Raw genomic sequence first — 23,469 nt, 5'->3', positions numbered from 1 at the left:
TGTGCAAATCCGTTTGTGCAGGCACCACCCACTCATCCTATATTTTTCCGCCAATCTTTCATACTTAGTATTGTTGTGTTCCGGTTTGAAGCGTGTTGAGCTAGTGTAACTACAGGAAAATGATATAACATCTTAGTTCCTATAGTTGGTGGCTGTCGTCTGATCGTCAGGGATATGGAAAAGGGTACCCAACAACTGTTATATAGATAAATAAATATATATAAAATCAAAATATTCTTTATTTTCAAGTACTTTTCAATCGTCATTTTACATAGCCGTATTAAACGTAAAGATACCACCGGTTCGGCATGTAAATTCTACTGAGAATAACCTTAAATACAATTAAATACGAATAGCTGGCTCCGACCGCGTGTAATTTAGCTTTTCACGAAAATCTATTGTCATCGTCAATGTCTATTTTAAAGCTAAGGTTATTTTCTAATAAAAAACATATCTAAACTGTAGATTGTGAAGACTGTTGGACAAACGCAAGGCAGGCATATCTGACTTTCCGATGGTACGTCTTGCCTTCAACCAGCGTTGGCTAGCGTGACTATACTAGTTTTTCAATATTGGGCAAGAACACATTCCGTGATTATAATCAATTATTTTCATTTTAAAACTAATTATGATTCAATTTTATCTTCGAAAACGAACGAAACCTCATACTAAGTTACATCTATTTATTTATTTTTTTAGTGAAGTGACATAACTTAAGCTTAAATCTTTTTGAGGCATAGGTAAGCGAACGCCCAGACATTGGCGCCATAAAAACATTAATCGCACCTTACATAGACAATGCACCACCAACATTTGGAACTAACATTTTATATCTTTTGAACCAGTTACACTGACTGACTTGTCCCTTAAATATCTATTTAGATCCTAACCTAAGTAAATAATTTTTATTTATTCCTTTTAAAGTTAAAATTACTATATTTTTTTTAATTTCACGTTATTAGCTATAGGTAATATTAGTGGTCAGTTTTCTATGTATTCTTGACAATCACGAAAAGACCATATAGAGCCCCACTATAACTAGCATATACATATATATATTTGTATATTATAAAAGTTCCAGATAACTTCATCCCAAATTTTGCCCCCATGATGGTTGATTAAATGACACACTTATATAAAGTAATTAATAAAAAAACAAATGTTATAAAGCAATATATATATACTTAATATTTTCTTGCTAAGATCACTTTTCATTTTCCTTATTAGTAACTAACACCCGTGTGAAACGCTGGTCGAAAGTAGAGTTATCAGTTAGTATTAAGTAATAATACTTTGAGTATACAAATGAATTGAAAACATATTATTTGTATTAGAATGTACTTATTACGATATGCATCGTAATACAACCTATCTATGAGGAAGAAGAAATTAATTTAATAAATCTTAGCTATATTGCCGACGTTAAAAAAGAAAGACAATATTCATACGTTAAGTAATTTATTAATGTCCAGCTCATTCATCAGGCCACACGATACCCTCAATCCAATCAACGAAACTGGAAACTCTGGTGTAGACGCCGGGCAGGTTGGGTCGAGCGCATCCGATCCCAAATGAAGTCACGCCGATCACGAAGTGCATTGAACCTTCCCTAGATACAGGAAGAGGTATTTTCATTTGAAGAGGTCCGCCCGAGTCACCCTGTGATAAAATTCATTGTATTCAATTATACTGTAACACATTTCATAGCCTCCATAAATTGCTTACTAAATATGTCAAATACTCATTTGCTCTAAGAGTTCTAAGAGCTTTTTATTTTATAATAAAAAATAAGTAACATTAAATAAAAAATAAATACTTAACAACGTAACGTAGTTATAAAATGCAGTAAATTGTAGAAAATTGTATAGATTTCGTGAATAGGCAAATCAATTATATTATTTAGTAATTGATTTGAATCTGTCGTTTTCGTGATTAAATTAAAGTTATTTTATAGTGCTTTTTATATTTGGTTTTGTTCAAATTAAAGCGTTACTACGATTTATTTTATTAAACAATATTTATATTTAAAGATAAAGATACAATATCAAATTCTAACAATTAATAAAACTTAGTAAGGCGCGGCTTAAATTTGTTAAATATCAAATGTATTTCGTTTATTTTTCGAGGTTTTTTGTTACTGAAAAAAACTTATGGTCAAATCTGCTGTCCCATATGGATCAGAGCGTTCGGCCACACAGCGTTGCAAAAGGGATGAATGAAAGACAACTGCATGTAGCGGAGATGAGACTGTTGAGAGATGTGTGGTGTTACGTGAATGGATAGAGTAAGGAATGAGTATACATATGAGGAAGTCTGAAAGTGGCACCGATAACTGAGAAATTATGTGGAAGTCGGCTGTCATGGTACGGGCATGTTATGCGGAGTTTGACCATGTTGTATGGAAGGTCTTGCGCATAGACGTGGATGGATATAGAGGAAGGGGACGATCAAAAAAAACGATGGATGGACTGTGTGAAAGACGTTATGCGAGCGACGAGCTGGAAAGAATATTACTTGTGAGAGAACTATGGAAGAAGAAGACATCCTGCGCCGTCCCAAATAAAATTAGGATAAAGTTAGGAGGATGATGAGAAGGCTATTTAATTAAGCATAAGTATAATATAATATTAGCTCAGTTCAGAAAGATCTTGAAACGGAATAAGCTCTATTATATTCACCTGACACGCGTCCACTCCGCCCGCTAGTTTCCCAGCACATATCTGGTGCTCCTGAATACCACACCAATGTCTGCTGCACGACGGCCTCAGCAAAGTGTCACACTGCTCCGAATCTATGATGTCCACTACAGCTGCTTGTAATTCTGGAGGTGTCGTTTTAGTAGCTGAAATATTTATTTCGAACAATACTTCAATTGAAGTGCTTAAAATTATCCAATGTTTGGATGGTTTTAAAAACTAATAAGAATAACTGTATGATTAAGTAAACATTAATAAATAAAGCATATCATTATATATTATTAATAATAGGCAAGTTATATTCAACGCCAGAATATATAGATAATAACAAAACGTGGAGCTAATATTCTTGATTTTGAAGCTGGATTTCAAATGTTCGTAAAAAGTAACTACTGAGTTTTCTGCCGGTTCTTCTGGCTAGAATCTACATTCCGAACCGGTGGTAACTTTCTGTTTAGTAAATTTCTATAAAATGACGATTAAAACGTGCATGTAAAAGTCTACTTGAATAAAATACATTTTGATATCAATTTTGAAATAAATACCTGTTTCAACAACTCCCCATCCAGTTAAAGTAGCTGATGTTCCAAGAGTGTCGGTATTAAAATTATTCCAGAGGCAGGCTGGTTGCACGTTCATTGAGAATTCAACACGTTCAGCCAGTTCCATTAACGCTATATCATAATATTTTTTTGGTGCCGCATACTGCGGGTGGACTATGATTCGTAAAATCTTAGCATCTATTGGTTTATTGAAATAGACGGTCTGTAGTAAAAAAACAAATATACTGTAGTTATATACATAGTATATAATATAACAAAATAATATAATCTTTTTTTTAAATGTTATTCCATAATCCATATCAAAACTATCCTGTAAATAATGGTAAGATTAAACAAACAATTATATTATGATTGTTGTAGCCATACTTTCATTTGGATAGTAGTAGACTGGATTTTAAATGTATTCTAATGAATAAAAAATATATTTTCCTTTGGTTATAGATAACCGAGAGGCGTCGACGTCATCACACCAAATGAAACAATAATTATTACTCGTTGATATAAGGCTGTTCAAATTATCAACATAAGAAATGAAACTCACTATGTCGATTATATTTTTGTCGCCAAGTCTGACAATCTCGGGTATTGGACTCGCCAAACGCGGATCACGTGGTGATTTTGTACAATGTGCAGCAGTTAGGGTGAACTTCGAGCTGATGAGACTGCAGCCGCACTTGAATATCCACGTCCCATGTACGACCCTCCAACCGACTGCTCCCTTAAAAATGATTATATTTAATGCAATTATTTTCAAACTTGTTACTTTGAGCTTATGCAAAATGTTTAACAATAGAACATCTGTCTTTCTGTGTCATTAATATGATACTAAATTTTAAAAGTTTTGAGTTGAAGCATAAAACGTCGGCCATACTTACCATATGTGGGAATTCCCCCGGTGATGTATCTCTACCGCCGATTGCAAAGTGCGGTTTGTATTGGAGTTTACTCAACCATAGCTGAAAACCTTCACCGAAAATAAAATTTAACACACTGCATTTATCAATTTAAAAATAATTTACTGGTATTTATTTAAAATGAGCTGCAAGATTTGACACGCACATACTAAAATCCAGAAAATAAAAACTAGGTACTTACATTCATCGCTCTTTTGACTTTTGTTTTCTCTGTTGGTTCGTTCCCATATATATTGAAAACATTCTGGAAAGAAAATCGTTGTATTAATTCCATTTCACCGTCGACTTCCACTTCATCTGCGCTATGTTGCAAATTTCATAATAAAATTATTTGACTGGTCGCCAGTCCATTGTGCCTAACACCCATTGTAGAAATAAACAAAAATGATAACAAAAAAAAACCGACTTCAATTTAAACACTATTCCAAAACAAATTAATATGCACTAAAAATTTAAAAATAATAATTGCGTAATTCTTCTACAATTTAATAATCAATTTACTTTTTCTACTCATCAATATGTAGGTACGATCTATGAGTTTAGTAAGCAAGTAAAATTAAATGAAAATTATTAGAATAGTTTGTTACATTAAAAAATATTTTTATAATATTAACTTTTTTTTAAATTATATAAAACGTCACAAAAGTGTCAATTCGCTAAAATCCGTGGCGTTAACCCATTTCCCACTTCCGGTATATATATCGGTATTGCTGGCCCAATACATCATTTTGGCTTTACGTAAATTACATTTATTTTATCAGTGCAGTGAAATAATTATTACAATTAGATTTTATTATCTAATTCGTTTGTTGTGATTGTTGGAAGTCATTCGTTTCATATTAATTTATTAGCTGTCATCCAATTTCAAGGCTAGTATTTGTATGGAAATGTCGGATATTTTTCGGCTTTTATTAAATTAAATAACTTCCAGAAGGTAAATTACTGCTTACATCCCTTGTTAAAGGTATTTATCTCTTGGTTATTTACTTGATTATTGAATCTGTATATTTCGTATTGCAGGAGATTCTTTTTTTACCCACCACGTAGATTTGAAATTTTAAGCTGAAATATTAAGTGTGGACGGCTGCAGTTTCCTGGTTGAGTGTGTCCAGATAGTTGCTGGTGCAACTCCATGGATGGCATGCCTGTTCCCTTAGATATAAACAATATCCACGTGTAGCTGGAAATTTGGTGATGTACCCATGTTTATTTTTTATACAAACTTAGTTACACTGGACATCTTATGGACCCCCATTTTTTATTCACGCCTACGTAAACCCCCAGCAAGTCTCCCGTGGACCCCTGAGGGTCCGCCTGGACCACTTTGGGAATCACTGAGCTAGCGCAATAACAAGCAGAAGCGCCATAACTACCGTGATAGATCAAAGGATCTATCACGGTAGTTATGGCGCTTCTGCTTAAGGATGCATCCTTACCGCCTACTCATCAGATATTCTACCATCAAATAACAGTAGTCAGTATCGTTGTGTTCCGGTTTGAAAGGTGAAAGAGCCAGTGTAACTACAGGTACAAGGGACATAACATCTTAGTTCCATGGTTGGTGGCGCATTGGCGATGTAAGGAATGGTTAATATTTCTTACAGCGCCATTGTCTATGGGCGGTGGTGACCACTTACCATTAGGTGGCTCATATGCTGGTCCGCCAACCTATGCCATAAAAAAACCCATCCTAATGTCTTTGATAAGATCTATCATATAATTTGAGAGAATTATAGAACGTATCTGTCTGTCTATCCCATCTGGGATAGACAGACAGATACGTAAGGGTATCTACCCTTACGGTAAATAATACGTAACCATAACAATACAAAGCGACATACGAGACTAAAGATTAACTAATAATACAGGCAGTTATTTTAATTTTATTTTAACATTAGTATTACGGTATAATTAAAAATATTTTATTAATTAAAGTAGGACATTACTAGCTTCACTTATCCTGCGTCCTGGTTTCTTGAAATCCGGTTTATGTGGTCGATAAAGGCAAGGATCATCTGTCGTAGTGGCAGGAGTCGAGGTCACAAATGGAGGTAACAAATCGAGATTATAATTTGCCTAAAAATAGAAGTACGTCTGTTTAAATAATAGAAAACCTGAGTTCTTTTTTGAACAAATTATATTATTAATAATTTAAAAAATAAAAATAAGGCGGTTTTCTCATTATGTTGCGATGTAAAATGCATTAGAACTCGTCCTAAAATTTATGAATCGTGTAAATGAATAGTGTAAAGTATACTTACGACAGTTTCATTGAATTTTCTACCAAGCCAAAGCCAACGTTCTTGCTGAAATAAGAGATTACGAAAATAATTACTCTGCCTGTATACATATGTATACACTATTTATCGTACTGTTATAGCTAAATGAAATTATTTGATTTCGAGTAATCGGTCAGAAGGATATATCATGAAATTGTGCCCTACAACATCAAAGCGATCTTCCGATATTCTAGTCGCCTCTGAATTTATTTACTTGAATAAAATTTCTTCATCTACATACCCTTTTGTTGCGCTTCGTTGTTAAAGGCGTGCTGCCACCAGATCCTGTGAAGTAGGTAAAGAAAAATTACAAAAGTTTAGACAAATAACATACTTTTTTTATTTGGTAGTCGAATGAGAGAATGAGTTAGAATTTTCTTTTGAGAATATAACTCCGTACGATGTATTAAAAAAATTTAAAACATTAAATCTTAATAAAACCAGCGATCTATGGGATCTATCAGTAACAATTATTAACAACGTAATTGTCGACTTGGCTCCTTGTTTAGCTATCATCTTTAATAAATGTATACAATCTAGTATTTTTCCAGATCTATTAAAATTAAGTAAAGTAATCCTATTATTTAAGTCCGGTGATAAAAATGACCCAAACAATTATAGACTGATCTCTATTTTGCCAGTATTAAGTAAAATTTTTGAAAAAATCATGCTTAATCAATTTTTGTTATACTTTAACTCGAATAAGCTATTGCATTCTCAACAGTTCGGTTTTACTAAAGGTCGCTCGACTACTGATGCGGGTATAGCATTTGTTGAGCACATTTATGATGCGTGGGAGAAGTCACAAAATGCTATTGGAGTTTTTTGTGACTTATCAAAAGCTTTCGATTGCGTTAGGCATGATATTCTTCCAGAAAAACTTAAATATTATGGAATCAAGGGCCCTACATTGAAATTCATTTCCTCCTACCTTAATGAAAGAGTTTTGAAGGTTGTTGTTAACGGTGCAAAATCAAATGGCGCTCTGGCGCAAATGGGTGTACCACAGGGTTAAATTTTAGGACCACTCCTGTTCTTAATATATATAAATGATTTATCGTATTTTGTAAATAAGACTTGCGACATTGTACTGTTTGCAGATGATACATCCCTTATTTTTAAACTCGACAGATAAATAAACAACTGTGTGTAAGCAGTGCTCTGTCGCGGGTTCTTGGTTGGTTTGACATAAATAATTTGGTACTAAATTCCAAAAAAACTAAATGTATTTTGTTTTCTCTGCCAAATGTCAAATCAAATTCTTCTGCCGTCATTTTGAATAATGAAAGGCTTGAGTTTGTTGAGTCGACGGCCTTTCTAGGGATAACCCTTGACTCCAAACTTCAGTGGGGCACCCATTTGTATGCCCTAGCAGGGAAACTAAGTAGTGCCATTTATGCAATAAAAACAATAAGAAAACTCACGGACATAATTACTGATAGACTAGTTTATTTTAGTAACTTTGGCAGTGTTATGTCATATGGAATGTTGCTATGGGGTAATGCAGCAGATATTGAAATAGTATTTATTCTGCAGAAAAGAGCTATCCGAACTATTTATAATATTAGCTCTAGGACATCATTACGCGAAAAATTTAAAGAAATAGGTGTATTAACGGCTGCTTCACAATATATTTATGATAATATAATGTTTATACAGAAGAATATACAAAAGTATTCCATAAAAGCTGATATACATACTATTAATACAAGAAATAAGAATAAACTTGTAACCCCTACTTTCCGTTTGCATACGGTACAGAGAACGTTTTTGGGCAATGGTATACGCATATATAATAAGATACCGGGAAATGTAACCAATTTACCATTTACGAAATTTAAAAAGTTTATTAAGACTAAATTAATAAATAAGTCTTATTATTCATTAAAAGAGTACTTTTTAGAAAAAAACGCCTGGATTTAGGCTCGGTTTCCATCACAAGACACTAATTATTGTAAAAAAACAGCATTGTAAATCTGTTTATTTTAAAAGAGCAACTATGCGAGTTTCTTGCCGTTTCTTCTCGCTGGAGGCTGCTTTCCGAAACGGTGGTACTATTTTAATATTGACGATTCAAAAACGCTTCGTTGTGAAGTTTACTTGAATAAACTTGATTTGATTTGATTTGAATATGTTTACTTTTTTATTTCTCTTTGCCTGTTAAGTGACGTCGTTACCCAAATGTAGTAATTTTATCTAATAAAAATTTAATCTCTTATTGGTCATGTGTTTGAACAAAAAAATTAATGAACAAATACTTTCAATTTACTTGGTAGGGCTTGGTGCTATCCTGTCTGGATGGTACCACCCACTCATCAGATATTCTATCGCCAAACAACAGTACCCACTGTTGTTGTGTTCCGCTTCGACGGATGAATGAGCCAGTGCTACTACAGACACAAGGAACATAACATCTTAGTTCCCAAGGTTGGTGAAACATTGGTTCTGTAAATAATAGTTAATATTTCTTACAGCGCATTGTCTACGGACGGTGGTGACCACTTACCATCATGTAGTCCCACTTGCATATCCGCCTATCTATATTATAAAAATAAATAAAAATACAAATTCACACCCAATATACAATGATGTAAACTCAGAAAAAAATGATGGCCAAAGAATATGTGTGAGGGTTCCCGCATTCCCGGGGTCGAGCAGCAGCTGTTACAAGTGATAGGAGCAAATACAAAACACATGACGGACCATGTTTTATACGTATGTTTATGGCAGATACGATTAGTTGTAATAGTTGCGAAGCAATTGAGTCAATCTAAAACAGACAGCTATAATTTAAACTTTGCAAATAGAAAAAAAGTATAAGAAAATTTGCAATCAGCTCTGCTATACACACTAGAAAAAGTTGTTAATGTATTTTCGTATATAAAACAAGTCTGTATCTGTATTTTTATGTTACTTCCAAAGTATCGATGTCAACTTCGTCGATATTCAAAAAATTTTCGCAAGCCATTTCTGAATATCTCAGTATAATTTTACTAATGTCAAAGTAATTTATTTCTTCTTGTGGTCGGAGTGGGCTACTACTTTTTCTAAAGTGATTTATGACCAGACGAGAAATCAAAATGTTCTTTATCAAGTAGGGTCATAAAAATCAGCTATTTTGAATCGTCATGTTTCAGTGTTGAATAAAATTTTGTTTTTTTTATGTTAGAGGTGGCAAACGAGCAGGAGGCTCACCTGATGGAAAGAACTACCACCGCCCATGGACATCTGCAACACCGGGGGGCTTGCAGGTGCGTTGCCGGCCTTTCATGAAGTAGTACGCTCTTTTCGTGAAGGTTCCCAAGTCGTATCGGTTCGGAAAAACCGCCGGCTAAAGCTGGTTCCACAGAGTGGTTGTGCGAGGCAGAAAATGTCTTAAAAATCGCGCTGTTGTGGATTTTCGGACATCTAGGTGGTGCGGGTGATATTTGGAATTTTGACGAGATGTCCGAAGGAATAAATATAATAATAATATATAATTTTGAATTTAAAGCTATGTAAAGCTTCGAAAGTAGTTCCTACCGAGAAGAACCGGAAATAAATATACTGAGCTTTCTGAACCGACATACTAGCAACGGGGAACAGACGCAAAATAATCATCTACTCAGCAGGAAGACGTGTCAAATGAATCTCACACAAGGATTCGACTACACTTATTCTTGTATTACCTGGAACTTTCCCACTAGCACTTCTGCATACACTGGGCTCGGCACAATTACAGAGAATATTTTATGTTGTTCGCACGGGTGCAATGCTGACACTAAATATACTACAGAATGTCTTATAACGGTTCAGTCATTAGACAACACAAACCGCTACGTCCCTTTATGCGTTATAAATCTGTAATATCTTCGAAAATTAATCATTCAAATTACATTATGTAAAGGGCAATATTGATCTGTATTAAATGCACAATGTATTTAAGGTATTTAATTGCATAAGGATTAATGCTGTTTTGCTTAAAGTCGCTTCGAAAATAAGTCATTATTTCTCGTAAAAAAAAAAGATAAAAACTGGTTGCTGTGTTATCCCTAAGAGATAGATATTTACCATGGCGGACTTTTTTGAAGACCTTTTTAAAGTTTACAATACTGTATTACATTATATTGATCTATCTTGTAGGCTTCAGCCAGCGTTTGCAATGTAAGCGCAAAAAATGTGTTTATTTACGACATCACTTCAGAAACCTCTAAAATTATCAGTGTTTATCTACTATATTGTACATGTATTATACATATAAACCTTTCTCTTGAATCAATTTATCTATTAAAAAAAAATCGCATCAAAATCCGTTGTGTAATTTTAATGATCTAAACATACATAGGGACAGACAGCGGTAAGCGACTTTGTTTTATACTATATAATGATGATATAGGTATATTTATATCGATATTTACATCCGCGAAGAACGAGTTTATAAATTATGTAAAAATAAAAAAGGCAAACTACCTTTTCGTCTTAATAACGTAGTCGTGATGATTATAACAATACAATATTTTATGGTTAATTACCTATTGACCTTTGGTTCTTAGAAGACGAAGGTAAAAAATAAACTGCCAAGTTTTACATAGCAATAGTGCTAAATTAAAATTAAAATATATCAATTTTAAATTGTAAAAGTAAAACATAATCAATTTAAATACATTACATAACAGATATATTTTAGACAATCAAAGAATCAAGACATAAAATATATAAATTAAAAATAAAATTACAATCATAATGCATGCAGATTTTGATTAGTTTCAAAAAAAACACTGCCAGTACGACTTTTGATAGTTGATTATATCAATATACGTTCCGTGTTCTTCCCCACACATACTAACAGCCTCTAACGAAACTCGAAACAATTGTTTTTTGTCAACAATAATTTATTTCCGAGCAAAACTGGGTCCGTTTCTCAAACTGATGTTTTATTTGTGTTGCTTTACTTCTTTAATTTGAAATGAACTAATATCTGTCCCTAACTGACGAATTTATAAAAGACTAAATTTATTATTTCATTAAACTGGATGATGGATGACTAATCACCAATTACATCTATTATAAACGAAGCACAGGTACATATAGCAATTAATTAGATGTACTATTATTGCATATTAGTATGAGTCCAAGAGTCACCGCTCTTTTTCAGCCTAAATAACTACTACAAAGACGTATAAGAACTAAACGCATTCCAACAAATATTGATACACAAATTGAAAAAAGTAACACTCGAATACATTTTCTAATAAAACACACACATAAAATGGGCGAAGCAATCTTGTAGACTAAGAAGAAGAAGGAATTCGGAAGGAAAAGAGGAAGAAACGGAAGTAGTTTTTTTAAAATATCATCCATATTTTTTGTCTCTGACTTGGTTATTAAATTTCATATAATATTATAGTAGTAAATTAATGATAACCTATGGATGAATTGAAATAACTGTCGATTTTAAGTATTTTCAATTAATAATAGGAATACAGGAATAATATTCGTATCACTATATTAAAGGATATCGGAGCGTTAGATCGGCCGCTAAATTAACAAATTGTTTTAAAGTAGAAACGCTAATTTAAATGAAACAATGACTTTAATGTAAATAATAAACGTTTTCAAGAGTGTAAACATGAAATAAACCTTACTTTTTTATATTAATTAATTTTTAAATTTTGTAATAAATACATTTAGTTTTTACGATGTTATTAGAACATTACAAAATATTTGGAATTAATACTTAAAATCATTTATGTTAAATTTTATATAATAAATATAGTTTCGAGGTGTAAGGGCGATATTTGGCACGGGCCCTATAGTCTACATGAAGTCATCTACTGATAATCAAATTAACGTGAATCTTTTTAAGGAAATAAACGAGTTTATTATTATTAAATTTTAGGTCTGGACCCGCTAAGCTAGAGTCAAGAGAGATTTCGGGCATATTCATTAATTAATTCATTGATTTATTTCTGTGTGTGCAACTGCTGACTGATGTCAGTCATTGTATTCAACTGTTTATTACAACGGCTAATAATATTTTTCTTATTCTCTTACGTAGTCGTTTTTGTAAATATAGCAAATACCCATTAAGGTACATTCCCTTTTCAATATCGTTCAATAACAGAATTCATTCGTTTCGTCAGGTTTAAATTTGCCTTTATATGAATAAAATTGAAACGTAGTTCAAGTGCACATGTTAAGGAAAATTATATCTCGAAATAAGGAAAATGACGAACTTCTAGAAGTTATCACGTGTGTTGATAATCATTAATCAATTTTTTCAATAAAATTTTAATTTTTATAATTATTTAGCATTCAGTCCAGTGTTCAGTCCTTTCATCATTGTTCAAATAAAAAAAAAATACAGGTGATTTTTTTGTTATTTTTTTTTTTATCATAAATTACATCATCATTCACTTGCATTCATCCTTCTAATTTAGGGTCGGTGTGTGAAATTAAAATATTGGGAACAAGTATTTTTATAGGGAATTTAGTTCATTTCAAACTAAAAAACGAGGTGAGACTAAAAAAGGCTTGTCTGTTATTATTAAGCTCGTAACTGAAGGTTAGTAACCGGAAAGAAAAAATCACATATTACATACTTCCATGGAATTATACTTAGTGAACAAAAATAAAAAAGTGTTATAAATTAAATATATTTGACAGAATTAACATACCGATAACCTTTCACATATAGTCTTTATTAGGAAAAATTATCTGTGTGATACAAATTTTAATTTCAATGATTAAATAATTTAGTTATTAAAATTTGATTTTATATTAGTTTCATTTATAATTTTGAAGGTCAATGAATGCTATTTACACCTTCCAAGACGTATCACTTTGAATGTTGCCTATATCAGTTGTTAATTTTTAGTGTTTAGTGATAAGTTGATTGTGTAAGTATTTCAATAAATAAATGAATAATATATACGATATTTAATATAACTTGTACTTAACATAAGTATATAATAGTAACATAAGTACGTACGGAAGGTACGACGAAGAAAGAGAAGATAACGGATTTACGTAATGAATTCAAAAAACCTACCTATTAAAAAATAAATAGTTATTATCCACAGCTTCATTTTAACAATATTAAATTATTAATAAAAAATATCACATTCAACACATTACATAAACACAGTATTATTCACTTCTCAAAGATAAGCTTAAGCTTTTTAGCTATCTTCGTACAACGGAACGCGGCTATGTTACGAGTGATACTAACAAAACAAATACCAGAACTTTGTATTTATTTCGCTTCAAAGACTGTATTTCATACTGGACGTTTATTTAAACGAGCGTTTTTGTAAAAATAAAAAATACATAGTTTAAACGGCTTAGATCTATTTTGAATTCAAATATAGTAGAAGCCTACGAAATGTATAATTTTAATTTTAAAATGTTCCACGCCGACCAAAGTAATTTCCCATAAAAGAACTTTCGTCATCGTCGGCCCACGTTAAGCCACGTCTTTCAAGGAGGACGACGAGTTCCAACTCCAGCGAAGATCAGGTAATGTTTAGTAAAAAGGAAAATTGTAAACCGTCACACCTAACTAGTAGTAAGGAGGAGGACTTCAAACGGAGAGGAGGCTGTAGACCAGCAGTGGAAAATTTACAGAAATTATTTTAGTAACGACGGATCTTGTCTGATGTATTTTTTTACTTAGTTAAAAATCTTTTGTTTTTTGTTTAATGTTTGGCAAAAATAATTGGATGATCTATACACCAACAAGGATTTTGTCCGTCGATCTTCTATAATCTCCATTCAGCCAGCATTCCTGCTAAATTTAAGCGTTTAAACGCCCCGTGCTAAATATACCAAGTTATGTTAATAATACACGAACATTGTGTACAAACTTGTTTAACCTGATGATACATTTTGCTCTATCTTATAGGTAACGAGGAAAGTCCCTTTTTAGTGGAAACTATAAGTACTTAAAGCGATAAATTTTATAACTCTAATTACATACATAGATCATTTTACACGGCTTATAGATTCTAATTTCAAATTCAAAGGTCAACATTATATCACACAACCAGTCCGAATACCCGTTTCGCAAGTTTTATAAACACATGAAAATTTTCTGGTGCTTGTCCGGGTGTGAACTCGCAATCGTCGTTTAAGTAGAGGTTTTCTTGTAACTAGGTTACTCCGGTTTTTATTTGATATTACAAGATAATTTTCCATTATTTATTTATTATGTAATGTAATATGTAACATATTAACATGTTGTTCTGGTATTTTAAGTGATTAAATTTAAATTGCTTAAGGAGTGAATGGTGAACCAGAGATGGGGCCCATTGATGCAGCATTTTATTCTTTAGCTACAAGTAATTTACACTAATTCATCTCTGCTTCTAAATTAAATTTTCCTAGGTGGTAGGGTTTTGTGCAAACCTGTTTGGGAAGGCACCACCCACATATATTCTTCCGCCAATTATTAATACTTAGAATTGTTGTGTTCCGGTTTGAAGCGTGTGTGAGCTACTGTAACTACAGGGAAATTATATAACATCTTAGTTCCATTTCACATCATTTATAGTTGGTGACGCTTTGGCGATGCAACGAATGGTTAATATTTCTAACAGCGCCAATCAGATGGCCCATTTGCTTGTATGCCTATATCTACGGAAAGAAACAAAAAATAATCGGTAATAATATTTACACTTTTCTATTACTTAAACTATAAGTAACAAAAATAATAATAATGTTCCTGTTTAAATGATTCCATTAAAATGTATAGATTAACATTACATCGCCTTGTAGAATTTAGATAGGTTGTTTTACTCATAAAAAACTCAGGAAACTACTACCTGAAGTACAGACAACGAAATAACAATGTCGTTTCCCCCGTTACATAGTTCTTCCCTTTACCTTTCCACCATTATGGTTCCACGAAGTTATTAAGTACGAAACAAATTTGAAACTCGATGCTTAACCAGATTAATAGAATACAGAGCAATAACGATTAACGGAACCGCCTTTAAATCGCGCAAATATATAACTTAATGCGAATAATTCTGAATATAATTTTAATAAAACATAAGGCGAAATCAATTATTTTATGCGCAAAACAAATAATGTTTTCAAAGAGAAACCTTAGTCTCAAACTAATAATATAGGATGTTTTATTATTTTAACGTGTCTGGAACTGACTGCAGTCGAAAGCATTCGTCACTGTCGTATTATGATGAAGCATTTGTGCGATCGCATTTGTCACCGCGCAGACATTCTCGACGCTGAGGTAACGAAAACACTAAATCTGAAAACATCGCCGGGTGAGATACGTTCTAAAACGACATTTTTATTTTCTATTTAGTATCCGAGTAACTTTATTCGTTTTCTTATCAATAACTTTGAACTGTAATCCAATGTTTGACTTACCGGCAGGTTAATACTATGTATGTTATATAACCTATACTAATATTTTAAATGCAAAAGTATCTCTGTCTGATACCTCTTCGTGCTCAGGCCGCTAAACCGATTTAGATCAAATTTGGTATGGAGATAGTTTAAGTCCCTGGGAAGGGCTTTTTTAATTAACCCCTTGAGGGGGTAAAATAGGTGACGGCTTATAGAGTTTCATAAATTCCGCGCGGGTAAAGTCAACCGGATCAGCTATTCGTGTTTAATTGTATTTTAGGTTATTGTCAGAAGAATTTATATGCCGAACCGGTGTTATCTTTGCTTTAAATACGGTTATGTAAAATTATGATTGAAAAGTACTTGTAAATAAAGTATATTTAGTTTTATATATATTTATATAACAGTTCTTGGGTACACTATTCCTTTTCCATATCCCTGACCATCAGTAACAAACGCATTTCACGATGATCGTTTGAGTAGCTAAGACTAGAAAGCGTAACAAACAATCAAAAACATTTCGCATATACAATATTAGGTAGGATTATAAATTACATTTAAATGCTATTTTGTAAGAACAATTTTGAATCTTGGCACAGAAATATTATTATAAATTTATAACATGCAACATTGACTTCATAATTATGACACTTGAAGCAAACGCGCATCGAAATAGCGTAACACAGTCAGTCGGTTTTAGACATTTCAGATGAGCACTGCTCGTTTTGCTTAAATTGGATTCTAGATTTAGTATTGAAATTATATTGCTCTTATGAAAATATATTTTAACCGGCGTAATTTGGAAACATTATAACAAAACTCTAGTCAACTCTTAAATTTAATCCCTCGTCTTCTCTATTCGTGAAGGCTATGAATTAAAACTTTAATCAAGATTTTTAATATTCGTTTAATTACATTTTAATTTTGATATACATATTACATAATAATATTTATATTTAAAAAATATATATATTTTATTATACCTTTATATTGTATTAGACTAGCTCAACCCGAGGCTTTACCCGCGCGAAATTTAAAAAACTTCACAGCACATAAACCTTACCTACCATTTTTCCCCCTCAAGGGGTGAAATAAATAAAAAAGTTGCTTATATCCTTCCATGGAACTCAAACTATCAACATACCAAATTTCATCTTTAATTTTATTGGTTCAGCAGTTTAAGCGTAAAGATAGAATTACTTTTGCATTTATAATATTAGGAGGTAAATAGGTATTACATATGAGGTGATGACATCGTCACATTACACGATACCCCAAACAACATATGGCGTTCTAAGACAAACGGAAAAGTCTAGAGGCCTTTACCTTTTGTATTTTACATGTGTATAAATTCTTCTTCCTAACCAACCTTCTAAATCTTATATTTTTATTATTATATAATTTATTAATCCAATTAACATCCTACCCATAGCTAGATTATTTATTCTCATTACTATCTAATATTATTGTTAAAATGTAAATCGTAAGTAACTTTAATTTATGCAAGAAATAAATGGCTGTGGTGACAAGACCAGTTTGGTGTGCAGGAGATAAGTAAAAGTCGAGAGATGCGCGAATAATGCATTGATTGATTTATTGATTGCCATTGCTCACTTTATTTCGAAGCGTTGTATATTTATAGCAGTTAGAAACGTGCGTCATTACAGAATTTGCTGATATATATTTCGATGCGTTGTAGTAGGTTACAAAATGCGTCATTGCAGAACTTGCTGATGTTAATGTAGGTTATCTACAAGACTTTCGTTCGATTCTATTCTATATGTATAAGAGTAATTAAGATCAACAATCGTCCGAATGGATTCAAACGATTGTATGGAGTCCATTCAAAACCAAATATCAGTAGTCCCTGCCAAACTCCTGCAGTCAGGACTTTATGTGAGTCCGTCTGGAGAGGCACCACCCTTTGATTAGTTATTTTGCCGTCAAACAGCAATACTTAGCAGTTGTGTTCGGTTTGACAAATGACCCACTGTAACTACACAAGGGACATAACATCTTCACTTCCAAAATTGTTATAAATAAAAAAATAACCAACTCGTATTTAATTCTAAAGTTAGTTACTCTTATGAAAGTGTGTGTTTATGATAATAGTTTTCGTCTGAGAGGAGCGTCGTCTGGTAACCGTTAATGTTTGAAGTGTTCAACATCAAAGCGATTTAGAGTTCAAGTTGTCTTCTAATTGCTTTTAGTAAAATGAACGGCAATGTCGATAGCAATTACAACATTAAGCTATTAATATAGCTATTAATATATTGGTTTCAGAACTTTCAAATCAAATCAAATCAAATCAAAAATCTTTATTCAATATAGAAGTGTTTACACTTGCTTATTGATTGTCAAAAATCTACCACCGGTTCGGAATTTAGCACCTCGGACCTGAGAAGAACCGGCGAAAGAAACTCAGCGGGATATTTTTTTTTTTTTTCATTTTGCATGTACAATAATAATTATATTTTAGTTATTTGAAACAGCCTGGAGGCGATCATTTCATTCCCAAGGTGTGCAGTCAACTAAAAAGTCATTAGTGTTGTAATATCCTTTAGCACACAAACGCTCTTTAACGATTCTTTTGAATTTTATAATTGAATAATTTTGAACGTTTTCTGGGATCCTGTTGTAAAAACGTATACATTGCCCCAAAAAAGAGTTACTAACCCTGTGTAATCGGGTACTTGGAGTAACAAGTTTATTCTTGTTCCTAGTGTTAATAGAATGTACGTCACAATTTCTGGGAAAATCGTTTATGTTTTTGCGTACATACATAACATTATCAAAAACAAATTGAGAAGCGACAGTCATTATTTTAATTTCTTTAAATTTATCTCTTAACGAATCTTTTGGGCCCAGGTTATAAATTGCACGAATAGCCCTCTTCTGCAGTACAAAAATAGTATTAATGTCAGCTGCATTACCCCAGAGTAGGATGCCATACGACATTATACTGTGGAAATAACTGAAGTACACAAGGCGAGCCGTATCCACATCAGTCAAAAGTCTAATTTTTTTTACCGCATAGGCTGCAGAGCTGAGTCTATTCGCCAACTTATTTATATGGGGGCCCCATTGGAGCTTAGAGTCTATTGTCATACCAAGGAACTCTGTTGATTCTAAAACATCTAATGCTTCCCCGTTTAAGCGTACACTCGTTTTGACACATCTTACATTGGGAGTAGTGAATTTAATACATTTAGTCTTTTTACTATTTAACATTAAATTATTAACACTAAACCAATTTACTATTTCAGAGAGAGTATTGTTCACATCGTCATATATTGAAAGACGTCTTTTTATTTTAAAAATTAAAGAAGTATCATCAGCAAACAATACTATCTCGAGTTTATCACCTAGGAGATGTGGCAGGTCATTTATATAAACAAGGAAGAGGAATGGTCCAAGAATTGATCCTTGAGGGACCCCCACAGTAACTGGAGACCCGGGAGATCTCTTTCCATTTACATCAACCCTCTGAATCCGATTGCTCAGATACGAAATCAGAAGACTGAGTGCAGTGTCCCTAATTCCATAATGACGTAGCTTTCTGACCAAAATTTCGTGTTGCACGCAATCAAAGGCCTTAGATAAATCACAAAATATCCCTAAGGCATCCTGTGACTCCTCCCAGGCCCTGTAAATATTTTTAACGAGCTCAACACCAGCGTCAGTTGTCGAGCGACCCCTTGTAAATCCAAATTGTTTCTTGTGTAGCAACTTGTTATTGTTAAAATGTACTAGCATTTGATTTAGTAATAACTTTTCAAAGATCTTGCTAAGAGTTGGTAGTACAGAGATGGGCCTATAGTTGTTGGGGTCTGATGTACTACCTGACTTAAATATTGGTAATACTCTACTATGTTTCATGAGGTCAGGAAACACGCCACTAAGGACACATTTATTAAATATAGTGACAAGGTAGGGTGCGATTACATCAATTATTGAATTGACTACCTTGACTGAGATCCCCCACAGATCGGCCGTTTTCTTAATATCTAGTGATCTGAAGGAACTTATTACATCACTTACACTTACTGTATTAAATTTAAAGCTAATATTACATTTTTCCACGTGGTTTTTTAATAATGATTCAGCAACGGTAGGAGAGGAATTTAATGAGTTAGTAGTCGAAAATGGAATGTCAGCAAAAAATTTTTCAAAAACAGTTGCAACATCCCGATCTGAGGAAAATAAATTGTTGTCAATAGATAAGCTAAAGTCGGAGATGTTATTTTTGACTCTTCCAGTTTCACAATTAATAATTTTCCATGTCATTTTAATTTTATCAGGTGCGTCATTTCAGAAATTGTTAATCGTAATTTTAAACAAAGTGCATTCTCTGTTTATGTTTGGGTCATTATATACGAAAGAGGCTTAATATCTATCAGCTTTGGAGCAATTAGAGCGCTGGATTTACACTGACTGCCCAGAGAGACAAAATTAAGAGGATGACAAAAAAAAATGTTTGCCCTATTGAAAATGATTTTCTTATCTTCCGAAATATGAACGATTAACAATATATAAAATAATAAATCCGCATTTATTTATTTAATTTTTTTTTTTTTTCGGTACACACGAAATTGTATCCATTTTATGCGAAATTTCGCTAAGATTGATTCGGCACTGAGTGTTTAGGCAATTTTTGAAAATTACATAAGTTTCGTATTTTTTCGATAAAAATAATTACAATTAGCCAAAATGCCATTGCTGTCTAAGAAGCCGATCAATAATTGGGTTGTCTCGAAATATTCTCAGTGAATACAGACATTCATTTGATTAAATTAGAAAAATAATCAAAATATGAATGGAGTAATGTTGCCATATGAAATGTGAACACGCTTACAATTCATATGTTTTTCTTAGTTACCAGCACTCGATTATTCGATATGACTAGCGCAACTATTGTACATGAATAGAATATGCTATAAACCTTCACCACGTGCTAAAAGCAACTGAACAAACTGTCAAGTCATTTATATAAACCGCTATCCTTACAGACGGAGAATACGAAGAAAAATAACAATTTACATTTCCATTAAAAAAAAATCATAAATGAAAAAAATAAAATGTAGAACCATTTTATTTTTTTAGATCTTTCACAGTTAAAACCTTTTACAATTCATATAATAAATTGAAATTAAAATACACATAATTATGCCGCAACTAATTGTTAAACTAGGCATTTCTAAGCGGTGCCGATCAACCAGCGGACTGAATGATATCAGTCAATTCATCTTCCTTTTATAGTATAGGAATGATCCCAAAACCAAAGTTGTTTAGCAACAATTTCCAAATCAGTGACATTCATAACAAAGACTAAGCTAAGTAAGACCGACAAGATCACATAGAATAAAAGAAGAAATCGAGCCGTTTTTATCACCCGTTTAAAAAAAAATAACAAAGAAATTAATATTATTCTAAAGCATTATATGAACGTAAGATGAATTGGCTTATGTCATTCAGGCCGCTGCTTTAACGTTTCCGTTTAGTAAATTAAAACTACGCATCTTATTTAATAGCAATTTAACTGTGACAACTATATCATAACGCATTCATTGAAATTGAGTTTAGTATACTGGTCAATCAAGGCACTGCATCTTTAGGTCAATATTAACATGTTGCTATAAAAACTAGTTTCTTTTTTTTTAAACCCCTTTTTTACATCGGCTGTTTAAAAAGAGGGATACTGCAGTACTATATATACTTACCAACAAAAGTTCGAGATCACGTTTGCTGTGTTGCCAGTAGGCAATTACGAAAAATGTATTTTAAAAATATGAGACGGGTGAACAGAATTGTATAATTTGTTACTTTATGTGTAGTATAGTACTGAGTTTATATTACCAGAGAAAATTGGAAGATTTACTTTGGAGCACGTTCCTAATTCCAAAATGCTTTCAGTAAAATTAGTAAATAAGATGTCATTGTTAACCCTACCAATGCAAGTAGCTCGACGTACAGGTCATCCGATCGCTTTTTATTGAACAAAACATTGAGTGGTCGTTTAAGGGTTAAGACTTTTACGATGGCGACGTTTCTTTGATATATTAAAGCGTTGACTGCGCTACGATTTATGCAGTAAATCAAGAAGAGCCATGTTTTGTTTTATAATGAAAACTTTATGTTGGATTTTAAGATCGATCATCCATCTCATGCGATATGAAAAATTGAGCATTGTTGTTGCCATCACTAGCAGTTGGGGAGTCAACTCCCCAACCGATATCGTATATTAATATATTGAATCTGTAATCAGGGCGCAAATAAATGTATAGCCATTCGCAATACACTGTTATACTGATATAAATTTATAAAAAAAAAGACTCGCGAGTTTTTTTCATACATTAGTTTATCACACACTTGATGGACGGGAAGTGTTTTAAGACAATTTTTTTTATTTTTTTACCTATCTATCACATTAAATAAATTTTTGTAAAGTATAGAATTGATTTCATATAAATTATCTTCATTCTGTGAACGAAAAAGAGTTTTAACATAAAAAAAATTCTAGCTTATATATATACGAAACATAAGATGTATGTTCTTCTATTTAAACGTAACAACTTAATAAATAATTAAATGTTATTTTTATTCTTTAAAAATTATGTGAAAAATCTTTTTATTAAATAAAACAAGTTATAATGATAACAAAATACATTTTATTGTCGAATTCAATAAAACATTTATGTAACATCAGAACACAGCCTATTATTACCCATATCAAATATATTTAAAAAAAAAAACTATACTAGCAATTACTTTTTTATTTTCATTTGGTCAATATTTATTATTAGTAAAAACTAAGTTATTATCTAAAAATTATATAAAAATATATTACTATAATTGTACGTCTAAAAATATATTTATTTAACATACAAACAATATAAAACAAAATCCTTCGTCGTATGCGTTACATCGTTTGATTCCAATTTCAAATATTCTCTACCGATTTCCGTTTAAATCTATCTGTACATAATACAATACATGTATAATGCGACCAAATTGTGATGTGTTGTAAAATCACCTATCAAATTCGATAAATTGTCTCTCATTATTACAACTATAACATAACATTAGCTACTTATAACGTAAATTTATTTAAATATAAACTATTTGTAGAATTTAATCAATAAACTAAATTCATAGCAAAGTTGAAATCGACTCGTAACGGTCGCTAAATGTCGTTATCTCGCCCTCTCAACCGATCTCTACTCCCTTGTGTGTGTCTTTGTGCATGCAGTGAACGTCTCGTGAATGTTCATTACTGCATAATTAAAAATACAATGATACTTTATTAATAACATTTTAATTTTTAATTATGTTAAATAAGCTTCAATTAATCTCGATGTCACCGCCTAATGGTGACATCAATTCCATCGCACTACAAATCCAAAAAATGGAATTCTCTACCACTACACGTGTTCGTGAGGAAGCTCTTATAACCTAGGTCACTTTAAACGAGGCATGAAGAGGCATCTTGCGGGCTGGCATGGCGAAGGCGATCTCGGCGAGAGGCGAGTTCATTCTTCCTGATCGTCTTCGCGTTTGGACTCCACAATCACTTACCATCAGGTCAAGTGGAGTCATTTGCCTACCCCGAAAGTAATCCCGAGGCGGTCACTTTTTTCCATAATTTCTGTCTTCATATTAATCTAAC

At 32.4% G+C, this 23,469-nt stretch overlaps 1 protein-coding gene across 1 annotated transcript; it reads right to left on the bottom strand.

Annotated features, from left to right (window-relative positions):
- Positions 1–1,441: 1,441 nt before the first annotated feature.
- LOC113398494 (serine protease snake-like) lies at positions 1,442–13,634 on the bottom strand. The gene is made up of 10 exons (XM_064216716.1): positions 13,483–13,634; positions 6,694–6,737; positions 6,435–6,479; positions 6,120–6,249; positions 4,355–4,417; positions 4,135–4,223; positions 3,801–3,977; positions 3,242–3,461; positions 2,679–2,842; positions 1,442–1,659 (listed from the first exon to the last, which is right to left on the bottom strand). The coding sequence occupies exons 1-10, from the start codon at positions 13,517–13,519 to the stop codon at positions 1,474–1,476; spliced, it is 1,155 nt and encodes a 384-aa protein (XP_064072786.1). The 5' UTR covers positions 13,520–13,634; the 3' UTR covers positions 1,442–1,473.
- Between the last annotated feature and the right edge of the window lie 9,835 nt (positions 13,635–23,469).

This window comes from Vanessa tameamea, chromosome 13 (assembly GCF_037043105.1).
Source record: "Vanessa tameamea isolate UH-Manoa-2023 chromosome 13, ilVanTame1 primary haplotype, whole genome shotgun sequence".
NCBI classification, from domain to species: domain Eukaryota; kingdom Metazoa; phylum Arthropoda; class Insecta; order Lepidoptera; family Nymphalidae; genus Vanessa; species Vanessa tameamea.
This window is presented reverse-complemented; position numbering and strand designations above follow the sequence as displayed.

Coding starts and splice junctions, on each gene's coding strand:
- LOC113398494 (XM_064216716.1), bottom strand. CDS start 13,519: ATGAAGCTGTGGATAATAACTATTTATTTTTTAATAG. Junction 2,843..3,241: donor ATGGGGAGTTGTTGAAACAG/GTATTTATTTCA, acceptor TAAATATTTCAG/CTACTAAAACGACACCTCCA. Junction 1,660..2,678: donor GCGGAGTGGACGCGTGTCAG/GTGAATATAATA, acceptor ATTTTATCACAG/GGTGACTCGGGCGGACCTCT.